Below are 12,793 nucleotides of genomic sequence, written 5' to 3'. Positions count from 1 at the left end.
CTCCCTAGGACCGCGAAAGTCTGGCAGGATAGATATTTTCTTGTTTTTAACCAAAGAATTTGTAGCATTTTTTTTTTCTTCCTTTTGGCATCTTACAACTGAATTTACACCCCCTGCTGCTGCTTGTGGCAATATTTTGGATTCTCATATTTTACATTATATTCCAGTTTACTGACGCAGATTGACAAGGACGGGGTCACTCTGTCTCAAGTCCACTGGGTGACGAGAGGCTTTCATAGTTTTTACTGGCTTGGGGGAAGGTCACCATGTTTCAGAGCCCCAGCGTTCAACTGTCTATTCACTGCAAAAATAAAAATTTAATAAAAATGGATGATTGCCTCCATGAATAACAGATAAGCCGCCTCTTCTCTGTTTTATCCAGGAGGTGTAGAGTTGGAATAAACGAGGGGGCACGTTAAAGAGGATTGTTAGTGGCTGTCTGCCTTTGGGGGGGGCAAAAGGCTTGCAAATGTTTATCTCACCAGTGTCCCATCTCATTTCTCAAGTCTTCTGGCTCTGCTTTGGATAACTGATCCCTATCTTTTTCTTTTAAGCTAATTTTAGAGATTTTTCTGTTTATTTATTTATTTATTTTTTCTTCGTGGGACAGTCTGACAGCCGGCAGAATAGTAGTAGTAGAGAGAGAGAGAGAGAGAGAGAGAGAGCTTTTGGAAGTGAAAAAACAAATCAGTCTGCCAGCCTACACAAATTACCTAAAATAGCTGCCATCCAACAAAGTTAGTGGAATAACCCAACTTCCTCTTTCTTTCTACCATTAAAAAACAATATATTAATATTTCATTTCTCCTAATTACCTCAGTGTTTCTGGGTTTACAGGCGACTTGAGCTTATGTCTTAAACCATAAACCGAAATGAGCTGTTTAGTCTCCATTATCTCTGGCTGCACTTATCAAATCTTGAGGGTATTGAATCGCCTTTAAAAAGAAAATAAAGAAAAAGCTTAGTGTAACTCCACTTTTATCATGTTCCGGAGCAGCTTCTGTTTCCGCGCAGCCTCAGTAATTGAACTAAATGAATCACATCTGTGTAATTGAGCTCATCCTCTTGTCTCCGCCCCCCCCCCCCCCCCTCCACCCTCCGTGACTGACAGCCGGGTCGCCTATGGCCGGGCAGGCTGAAGCTCCGAGCCCTGAAAACGCTCCAATGTGCGGGGAGGGGGGCGGTGCGCTTTTACGCAGACTCCCAAGTGTCTGAAGTTAAAAACTCCTGCGCGCTATTCTCAGTGTATGTTCAGAGTCCGGGCGGAGTGGTGCACGGACATCCAGCTGACTCCGCTCCACTTTTTATTTTTTCTCCTCATTTATTTATTTTCTTTTTAAAATCCCTGAAAAGAAGGTGAGGATTCCTCCCCCATCCTCCTCCTCCTCCTCCTCCTCCTCCTCCGCTGCTCTCAGCATCACCGGCGCAGGTCGGCTGTTTTTCCTCATCGGCCGCCGAGATGTTTTACTCCGGACTTCTCCTGCTTCTGTCAGTAACAGGTTTGGCTTTGGCGCAGCCTGACAGCTCCGGATTGTTTTACGCGCTGAGATCCGAGCTGTCGGAGGACGCGATCCTGGTGGCCAACAGCGGAATACGCGTGCCTTTCGGGAGGTCGGTTTTCATCGATCCCATCAACGATCTGGTGATCCAGACTCAGCCGGGGGATCGCTGCAGCATCACCGTCCTGGACAGCGATCCGCTCTCGCAGAGACCCGGCCACCTCTCCCCCAAAAAGTTTCCGTGTGATTTCGGCCCCAACGACGTGACCTACTCCCACTACGGCTCCAGGAGTCCGGCGAAGGACCGAGTCCGGCTGCAGCTCAGGTACGACGCGCAGACCGAAACCGTCATTATCCCGTTCATGATGGAGGTGGAAGTAGTTTTCACGCAGCTGGAGTTGCTCACCAAAAACATGCCGCTCACTGTGGGCCAGCTCAAGGGGCTCAGCAATCCGATAGATGGGAAGATTTTAGAGTTTACCTACGACAGGGACTCCTATCGATGTGAGGTGGCCGCCCTGTCCGGCGGCAGCGCTCTGCCCAGATATGGGAGACTCGTGGACGGCGGCAAACTTTCCCAGATGATGGACTGTGATGAATTCACACAGGCTCACATCCGCTACGAGCACACGTTTGACCGCAGGTCCCCCGACAGAGATTACGTCCCCATGGTGGTGGAGCTGCACGACAAGGAGGGAAACGTGGTGAAACAGGAGCACTTCCATCTGATGATCCGCATCAAGGAGGGGGCAGAGAACACCCGGCCCAAGCCCAGCTTCGTGTCCATGATGATGGTGGAGGTCAGCCAGTTTGTCATGACCGCCCTCACCCCTGACATGCTGTCAGCCGAGGACGCAGAGTCAGACCCAGATGAGCTCATCTTCAACATCACCTCCCCCCTGTCCTACGAGGAGGGCTACATAGTCAGCACTGACGACAGAAACCTCCCCATCACCTCCTTCTACCAGAGAGACCTGCGAGATCTGAAGATAGCCTACAAGCCCCCCTCCCTGGACTCAGACACCGAGAGGATTTTCCAGCTTGAGTTTGAGGTGGTGGACACAGACGGCGCCGTCTCGGACCCCTTCGCCTTTATGATTGTGGTGAAGCCCATGAACACTCTGGCCCCCGTGGTGACCCGCAACACGGGCCAGCTGCTGTACGAGGGGCAGTCCAGGCCGCTCTTCGCCACGCACAACCTGGAGATCAGCGACGAAGACAACCTGGATATGGTCACCGTCACGGTGGTGGATGGGCTCCGTCACGGCGACCTCTTGGTCCTGGGCTCTCACCGGAAAGTCTTCACACCCGCTGACCTCAGAACTGGAGCGGTTGTGTACCAGCACGACGGCAGCGACACGTACAGCGACAACATTGTCTTCAAGATGACGGACGGGAAGAACGAAGTAGAGTTCCTTTTCCCCATCACCATCGTTCCCACCGATGACGAGCCGCCCATCATAAACGCCAACACCGGCCTGGTGCTCTTCAAAAACCAGATGATGCCCATTTCGCCCCTCATGCTCAGTGCCGCCGATATCGACTCTGAAGACTCCACTATCAAATTCACTGTTGCCCCCCCCCTTTCTACAGTCGGCACGCTGCTCCTAAGGCAGTCAGATGCCCCTGAGGACCCGTCCTCTTGGAAGTTCAACGCTGAGGATGAGGTGTATGAGAAAGAGGTGACGGAGTGGCTTCAGAAAGATGTCACAGATGGGAAGCTGTTTTACAAGCACACAGGCCCTCACAACACTGAAACCATCATGGACCAGTTTGTGTTCACCGTTCAGGATGACAACGACCCCCCCAATCAATCGGGAGAGAGCATTTTTATAATCCGGATTTTGCCCATTGATGATCTACCCCCCGAGCTGTTCCCCGGCACAACCCTGCAGATGACTGTTCAGGAGTACAAGCTCACGCACTTTAACAAAGAAGTTTTGCGCTACACCGATCTGGACTCCGAGGACCGGGACCTCAAATACACCGTCATCCAGCCTCCGACCGATACGGATGAAAACAACCCAGCCGTGTTCGGCTCTCTGGTTCTGACAGACAGTCCGCACACCGAGGTCACGGAGTTCACGCAAGCACAGATCAACCATCATAAACTATCCTACAGCCCCCCGGACATCGAGCTGGGAATCACAGCCCACGTTGTACAGTTTCGGTACACAGTTGAGGACACAGCCGGCAACAGCGTAGAAGGGGCTTTTACTATCTACCTCCAGCCCGTCAACAATAAGCCCCCCCAGATAACAAACACTGGCTTCACTGTGCTGGAACGTGGCATGCACATCATCAGCGTCGCCGAGTTAGACGCCACAGACCTCGACACGGAGAGTAAACAGATTACCTTCACTCTAAGCCAGCCACCCAAACACGGCCAGGTCCAGGTTGCATTTACTGATTTAGAGAAAAAAGGGCTTTTTAGACTCGAGGATATCTCCGAGGGCAAGATATCGTACACTCATGACGGGGAGGAGACGGTGAGCGACGGATTTCAGCTGGATGTGAGTGATGGAATCCATGTTGTCACCGTGACGGTCAAAGTTAACGTAAAGCCTGTCGATGATGAGACTCCAACGGTCAGCCTGCCCGCCGGAACAATCGGCTCTCACTTAGATGTTCTGGAAAACGGAGCCACAGAAATCACAACTAATGTCATTCAAGGCCACGACGACGACACAGATGACCTCCAGCTGACCTTTATTGTGGAGGATCCTCCGGTTATGGGTGAAATCTTGGTCAAAGGGGTTCCCGCCACCAGGTTTACGCAGGCTGACATTATTAACGGTGTGGTTGTGTACGCGCACGCTGGCGGTGAGATAGGTCTGACCTCTCAGCAGGATGGGTTCAACCTGACTCTTACGGACATGTCCGATGAATGGACAGTAGGTGGCAATAAGGTCAACGGTGTCCATGTTCGAGTCACTATCCTTCCTGTTGACAGCCAGCCCCCTGAGGTTGGAGTTGGTGTTCAGTTCAGCATCACTGAAGGGGAAAAGCACGCCATTGGCCCTCAGCACTTGACCGCTGATGATAATGATACACCAACGGATGACATCCTGTGCACCATTATTGTGCAGCCTACTGCCGGCTATGTGGAAAATATATCACCAGCTCTGGGCTCAGAGAAGTCAAGGTCAGGAACAGCTATCAGCGCCTTTACCATCCAAGACATCAGGGAGGGGAATGTGTACTATGTGCAGAGCATTCACAAAGGGGTAGAGCCGGTGGAGGACAGGTTCACATTTAGGTGCTCTGATGGCATAAATTTTTCAGAGAACCATTTCTTCCCAATTCTTATCATCCCAGCAAATGATGAAAAGCCTGAGATTTATTTGAGGGAAATGGTGGTGATGGAGGGAATGAACATCGTCATTGACACCCCGATTCTGAATGGAGCCGATGCCGATATCCCGCCTGAGGAGCTCATGTTCATCATTTCCAAACCTCCCAAACACGGTGCCATTTTGAACCAGCTATCAACAGGCTCGGTTCCTGTTACTAATTTCACTTTAGAGCAGATCAGGGAAGCATCGAGCATTATTTATGAACACGATGACTCAGAGACAACAGAGGACAGCTTCGATATAATTCTTACGGACGGGAAGTACTCTGTGCAGAAAACAGCTGTGGTTGTGATCATCCCCGTGGATGACGAGACGCCCAGGATGCTTATCAACGATGGTCTGGAGGTGGAAATCGGAGAGACTAAAGAGATCAACGACAAAGTGCTCAAAGCAACGGATTTGGATTCAGATGACAGCACGCTCACATATATCATCCGGTTTGGGCCTGGCCAGGGTCTCCTGCAGAGGAAAACTCCCTCGGGGTCTCTGGAGAATATCACGCTGCGAATGAATTTCACACAAGCTGAGCTTGATGCTGGACTGCTAGTTTACACACACAGTGGGCAGGAGGGCATTCGAGACCTGATCAAATTTGATGTCACGGATGGGCTGAACCCCCTAATCGATCGTTACTTCTACATCACCGTGGGCAGCATCGACATGGTCTTCCCTGATGTCATCAGCAAAGGCGTGTCCCTGAGAGAGGGCGGCAGGGTGACTTTGACCACTGACCTTCTCAGCACGAGTGACCTCAACAGCCCCGATGAACGCTTAGCCTTTACAATCACAAGGGCCCCCGTCAGGGGCCACTTGGAGTGTACGGACACTCCAGGTATGCCCATTGTTTCATTTACTCAATTGCAGCTGGCTGGCAGTAAAATTTACTACATCCACACCTCTGACGATGAGCTGAAAATGGACAGTTTTGAGTTTGAAGTCACTGACGGCTACAATCCGATATTCAGAACATTCAGAATCTCTATTGTGGATGTTGACAATAAGAAACCTGTCGTGACGGTAAATAGTCTTGTTGTGACAGAAGGGCAGATAAAGCTGATTACACCATTCGAGCTCACCGCCGAGGACCAGGACACAGCTGAGAGGCTGCTAAAATTCACTGTCACCCAGCTGCCCGTTCATGGTAAACTCCTTTACAACCAGTCCACGCCCGTCACCAGCTTCACAAAACAAGACCTCAATGAAAACCTCATCAGCTACACACACGACGGCACAGAATCGTCCGAGGACTCTTTCTCCTTCACCGTCACCGACGGCACACACACCGACTTTTATGTTTTCCCCGACACAGTTTTTGAGACCCGGCAGCCACAAACCATGAAGATCACTGTTGTGCCTATAGACAATGGCGTCCCCCAGATCGTGGTGAATAAGGGCGCCCCCACCTTGAAGATCCTGGCCACAGGTCACCTGGGGTTCCCCATCAACTCCAAAGTGCTGAGAGCAGAGGACAGAGACAGCAGCTCAGACGCCCTGCTGTTTCACATCACCGCCCAGCCCAAACATGGCTACATCATCCACCTGGGACACGGAAACAACTCCATCGACACATTTAGTCAAGGTAAGCCCTCACCAAAACTTTAACAGCACAGTAGTGCATTGCATGAATACGTCCAAATCAATTTTGTTTTAATGTTATGGATTTTGAAGCGAAACATAAATTACATCAAACTTAATCCCGCTCTCTAATAAACGAGCAATTGTGGCTAGAACAATAACAGCACCACATAAATTTGAAGGGATTTGTCAAAGTGTGTGTGGTTTTAAATTTCCATTTTTAAAAATCCTCTAACGTCTAATGTGATACTTCTATCTCAAAGCAAAATGTTTAAGTTAAAAATCCCTGCAAACCAGTAAGGTTTGATTAATTTTTCACACTCACTGCCAAAGAGTTTAATTTATGGGGTAATAATTATCCCCATGAGTGACGAGTGCCGGCTTGAGAGTCTCAATGGTTAATTTGTGGGCCTGATTTAGATGTGCCCTGCTCATCAAATCATAATTAGCAGACCAAAGTTAGGGGCTGCTGTTTCACACAAATGTCTTTTAGATGGTTAGAGATGAATAATTTATTGCTTCTGCATCTCTGGGGATATGTTCGCATCTGATGTTCTCGACAGTGGTTTGTTAAATGAAGCAGGACAGAAGTAGAGGATGGTGTGAAAAGGTCAGCGCAGACCTTTTTAGTGACAGTGTGGCATTTGAGGTGCACTCTGTTCTGGTTTCACCAGGTCACAGTGAATTTGTGCCAATTTATTGGAATTTGTACAGCTTTAAATGAGGGGGGAAAAAAAGCCTCAAAACTGCAAGGCATAGTAAATCAAAATCAGAAATCCATTTCTCCACACAGACAGGGAAAGTTATGGCACTTGAACTGGGCGTTAGTTTTGCATGTAAGCATTTCTCACTATTGATTTTTTTTTTTTTTCTGCTCAGAGTCAAGACAACAGTAGCAGTGATTGAGCTTTAAAACGATGCCATCAATGCAGCATTTCATTTCATGCTGAGACAGTTACACAAACAAGCGCGAAAATTCACCTCACGGCCCCACAGCCCGGCACAGCCACAGACGGCTGAGTACACACAGGGGACAAAGCAGCTCCTCAGTCTGCAGGAAACGGACACTTCTGACAACCACTGTGCGGCTGCAGTCTTTGAGAGAAAAGTGCAAGAAAAGGGCAAGGTGACAAGATTGAAGCGAGAACGAGAGCCGAAGGGGCAGAAGAAGGGGCAGAGATATCAAGTAAAGTGGAAGAGAGTGCAAAGCGGGCAGGGGAAAATTGGGAAAAATGGAGGGAGGGTTGCATGACAGAAATAAGGAATGAGGGAAGGGGGTTATGGGAGAGAGAGTGAACAAGAGCAAACAGGCTCGTCAGTGGAGTCAGTCAGGTGAAAGAGACAATCCCTTGCTCTTTATTTACTCATCCTATTTCCAGGGCACATCCCGTGAGACATTCTCTTTAAATATTTGATGAATAGCGTTGCCCCCAGTTCACAGTGTTGACTTTTTATTTGCATGGTCCTCAGGCTCAAGGCAGCCTCTTAGCGGTGCCTCCCCAATACAAGCTCTTCGATGCTCTCTAATGGGGGAAAAAGATGAGTCGGCCAACATAATTGCAGTTTGCATCGCAGTAAAGTGTAAAGCGGTTACGGGCATTTTTTTTTCCCTCCTCTTTGTTAGAAAAAGGAGGCATCAATGACTGGAAGTCACATAAGCGGTTGAAGATGTGTCCCAGCCAGAAGTCAGAGGTTTATACTTTTATGAAGCTCCTTCCTCTGACATCTATTATTGAAGGAGGTGGTTTGCAGAGGCCAAGCCCTTTCACGGTCTTGATGATTTCTTCTTTTCTGCACTGTAATAGATGTTTCTGGAATATGGTTGAAAAAATCCAGAAGGTGCCCTGTAATTCAGAGAAGTTTGGGGCTGGGGGAACAGCTGTGGAAGTGCAGCTTGTCTGTTCCCCCCGTCACAATCCTGCTTTTAACATTCTTCCCCTCATCTTTCATTACAACATCCACTGTCACCTGGTTTTCAGAGCTGTTGATGCAGAGAGCCGGCAGGTTCCCGATTCAAACGTTTTGTGTTGGTTTAGCTCGAGCTGTCTTGGATTTGACATGGTGGCCTTATCGTCCTGGATTACAGATGCATGACTTTGAGAGCACTTTTCTCTGGTATAAAATTATTCATGCTGAGAGGTGATAAGGAACTGAAACAGTGTGATACTTGAGACCTGCTGTTACTGTAGCTGATACGGTGCTGAAGCAGGACAGCTTCCATCTTTGGGCGATTATTTGACTGAGAGACTGTTTGAACAAGTCATAAACCCATAATGCAACTTCAAAAGTGTGTTTGAGGCCATTTCTGCAGCCAGCATGAAACTTCCCATAAAGTTTTTTTTTTCCCCCCTCTTTCTTAATCTTTAAATGCAAAGTGTTTCATAAATAAATAAGTAAATGTATTTTTTTTTTTTAACTCTGCAAGGGCAAATCTTTTGGATGTTTGATAAGTTAGCCTTCACCTTGCTTTAAGTCAGTCCTGCACAGTTGTTAATATTTTAACTGTGTAGCCTCTCGCGTCGACATAACACTTTCAGTTTAAAATGCAGAGCTCGCCACCCCTCATTTGCAGTCTATCATTAATTACAACATTCGTTGTTGTTTACTTGTTATCTCTGTGTGGTTTTAGTGTTTGTTCTCCTATGACAGGGCTTTTATCATATTTGCACAAATTTCAGCTTTGTGTTGCTGCTTCAGCTCTTCTGTTTTTTTTTTAAGTAAACAGAAATGTCTGTTTTTCAGCTGATATTGATGACCTGAACATCTGCTACGTGTTGCGGGGTGAGGAAAACGCCACGTCAGATCTCTTCCATTTCTCTGTTGAAGATAGCGGTAAGATTTTTCTTTGTCTTTTGTGTTTGCAAATAGGTATAAGCTGCTTCTTAAATATCCACAAAAATGTTTACCCTCAAGGAGAGAAAAAGCCTCGGGTGTTTCCAAATAACATCTGAACAGGATGCTGCTGGATACAAATTGGCTCATGCGAAGATCAAACCTGTCACTCTGTGGTTTAGGCTCACCGGGTTCTCATCTCTCTGGGTGAATTGGTGACTCTCCTCCTCTCCTCCTGAGTTTCTGCTGCAGTTGTCAGGTTTCGGAGAATCACTCATTACTCATACAGCAGTTCACAGCTCCTGTTTGTGATGCACCTGCGAGTCAACTGCCAAGTATCATATTCCAGCTTGCTGTGTGTTTAATTTTGCAAATAGTTCCCTGCAGCTTTTATAAACAGCTCAGTGAAGTTTTTTTTTTTTTTTTGTTGTTGTTGATATTTTGGTTGTTTTTCCATTCATATCTTTGTGGTAAATGGAGGTCTGCTGCTTTGTCAGCTTCAGATGCATTTGCATTGACGTCCTCTTGATTCAGGATTTGCGAAAGCGGGGGGGGGGGGGGTCTGTCTGTACCTGTACACTATAAATGATGTTACATCTTATTAACTTACTGAGAAACTGATGAGGCTTCCGCTTTCATTAAAGATAGAAAACTCTTTCTGTGGTGCTTAGATTAACATGCATCATTTTCACATTTCAATGATTTGATGAGACCGCCTGTGTAATTTGTGAATATGACTGCCGGATATGTCGGGCAGTGTTATTGTATATTCTGTTCAGATGGAAGGCCGTTTTATTGAGGCTTTTTTAGATAAGCACAAAGAAGGGTATTTCAATCCCGTTTTGTAAATAGCAGCTATAGAATGTCAAGACAACTCAAGCATACAAAGCAATGAGCGCGTTGAATTTGGAGAAAACAACAACTTTAATTTCTCTCCTGTTATGACAAAAGGGTGCTTATAATAACTGTCATCTGCAGTTTAAAATATGCACATGCCACTTAAAATTTTCTACATTTTGTTCTATAAGCGCGCTTGCAATTTGCATAGATTAGCTTTCTGTTATCAGTGACGGTGTCTAATTAAGCAATCAGTGAGTGAGAGGTTCGTATCAGAAATTTCTGCCATTGAGCAGAGCTCAGGAGATCAGCAAAGCTCAGAGAAAAAAAACCAAATGTCCTCCTACTGCACAGAAATCATTATGAATGAGGTAATAACAATTTAAAAGCTTTGCTAAAGCTACAGTTAGGTATTTATATCAGTGTGCAATTAGAACAAAAGTAGATGAAATGTGCATCAAAAGAAACTACCCACATGTAAAAGAAAAACCAAAACATACACAATAGGTTGGTCTAACGTCTTGTGATAAAATAGTCTGGATTTCCTCTTAAAATAAATAAATAAATAAATAAAAATCCAGTGACCAGAATAAACGCCTTCATAAAACCTCTATATTGTGCTTTAAGTTGAAGTAAAATTTTAATGACTTTACACAACAGCTCCCTGCCAACACTTCCGATGTCTTAAAACAGCCACATAATGGCTCTATGGGTTCACTTAAATCAGCAGGATGTATAGTCAAACATTTACCGCACAGCGCTCTGTGCTATTTGTGCACTCCTCCCTTAAACGCGCAGTGAAAAGAATAAACATCTGTACTTTAACAGAGAAAGCATTCAGAATAAGTTCCAGAAACAGTTTCTCTCATTTCTCTCTTTACTAATTTTCCTCCCATATGATCAAACATGGCCGTGTTGTGTTAAAGGCCAGAAAAGAACCAGAGAGCGCTGAGACTGGCATCACAACAAAAAGAGTGTTGTCTTTACTTGTGATTACATGGTCATCCTGTGTTAAGGCATTCAGAATCTCATATAACTGTCACTGACATTGGAGGAAAAAAAAAAAAAAACACTTTGAAGTTTTCTTCTAGAGGAAAACCAAGCCTTACACTCCGTCTGTATAGAAACGTGTTAATGGACGTAGTCTTATTTTTAATATGTGCTTTCTTTTTTTTTTTCTTTTTATAACTGTAACTATAACCATAATGCACTTGGTAGAAGCTGCTAATGTGTGGCAGTGTAGAAACGCAGTGCCTTTATACACATGAAAGGAGATACACTGACTAATAGATTGTCCATCCTGCTCTAAAGTTCTCAGTTGTTTTATTTTTTTTTTTTTCTTATACTCAGCTCGCGGCGATAGTCTGTCTGCAATAAAAGGGCCTGAGGCTTTCAACAGGAGCTCTGTACTTCAATTGAATTCATATGAGTTCATATTATCAATCCATAACTTCACTGGATCTTCTTGGGCTTTGTTCATTCCCAAGAGACTTGTGGATTCTGCAAACTTACCCAACAACTCAATATATATATACGGGTGGACCAACAAAGCAATCTTCTCAGAGTCTTCCTTCCCAGAAATCCCCCCCAATGTCTTTGAGCATCTGCTTTACACCAGGAAGTTGTAATACATGAATGTGCGCGTAAATGGGTACACATATATTTATGAAGCTATGTCACAGCCATGTGCCTACTACACACACACACACACAGACACACACCACTGCAGCAAACAATCCCACACATGCATGCGCAGCAAAGAGCGAGAGGGGTAGCCGGCAGCTAAGGGGGTGGCTGGTCCCCCCCAGCACAAAGAGGTGTTTGATATTTAAGAGCTCAGGCAGCATTGTCAGTAATGAGAGCCCTGGGCGTCTGAGCCAGGCAGAGCTCCCAGGCAACCACTGATAATTACCACTGGTAATTACACGGCTCTGTTACAGGCTCATCTATAGAGGAAGAGTGGCAGGAAGCGCCTTCTGTCAAAGGTTAGGACCAGCTGCGATCGCTGCGGCGGACCGTAATGGGCTGGACTTGTTTCCCAGGCAGAAAAACAACACAAATTACAATGAAAGCAATCTGAAAGTCTCGAAAGCAGGACCGCCTATGTGACTGCGATTTTCATTATTGATTGGCCAGCGATGTCTTACTAAAATATTTTGACTGTCCAATGATCAGAAACACAAAGCCAATCTGTTTAGAATCTACAAACAAAACGCACAAAGGAAACGTTCATATTTGAGAAGCTGGGACTGAGCATTGATATCCATCAAGAATTGCCTCAGACGCTAAGCATCTTCAAATTACCAAACCACACATTGCTCTACACGCTTCGCTCTCGTGCTATTGAGGCAAAATTTAATGTTTTTTTTTTTCCACATCATAAGATTTTGTTGTATTTATTTATTTATTTTTTTATTTCTCTATGTTCCACTTGTAGTGGGTAAGACAGAGCGGCAGGTGCTTTGTGCTGAGGAAGAGATGTTGCTGTTGTATTTGATTCAGCTCAAATGAGTAGTGGCAGAAATCTCAGAGCTAGACGGATGATGATAATAATAATACAATTTTTTTGGAAAATCTGGCTATTTTTCTGGCCTCCAACTGATACAACCAAAGGCATTAATGAATAGGTATTTTGGTTTTCTTAGAATTCAGGAGTATCTCACACGGACAGATGACAGGATGAGGGCAGGATGC

General features: G+C 45.9%; 1 protein-coding gene across 1 annotated transcript in view; it reads left to right on the top strand.

Annotated features, from left to right (window-relative positions):
• Positions 1-1,459: 1,459 nt before the first annotated feature.
• The window catches only part of frem2a (FRAS1 related extracellular matrix 2a), a 54,885-nt gene continuing 43,551 nt past the window's right edge, over positions 1,460-12,793 (top strand). Inside the window, exons 1-2 of the mRNA XM_029519720.1 lie at positions 1,460-6,434; positions 9,173-9,262. Coding sequence (XP_029375580.1) covers positions 1,460-6,434; positions 9,173-9,262 — 5,065 coding nt within the window. The remainder of the gene's footprint in view (positions 6,435-9,172; positions 9,263-12,793) is intronic.

This window comes from Echeneis naucrates, chromosome 14 (genome assembly GCF_900963305.1).
Source record: "Echeneis naucrates chromosome 14, fEcheNa1.1, whole genome shotgun sequence".
NCBI lineage: Eukaryota > Metazoa > Chordata > Actinopteri > Carangiformes > Echeneidae > Echeneis > Echeneis naucrates.
The sequence above is the reverse complement of the archived record's forward strand: the minus strand, read 5'-3'. Positions and strand labels throughout refer to the sequence as shown.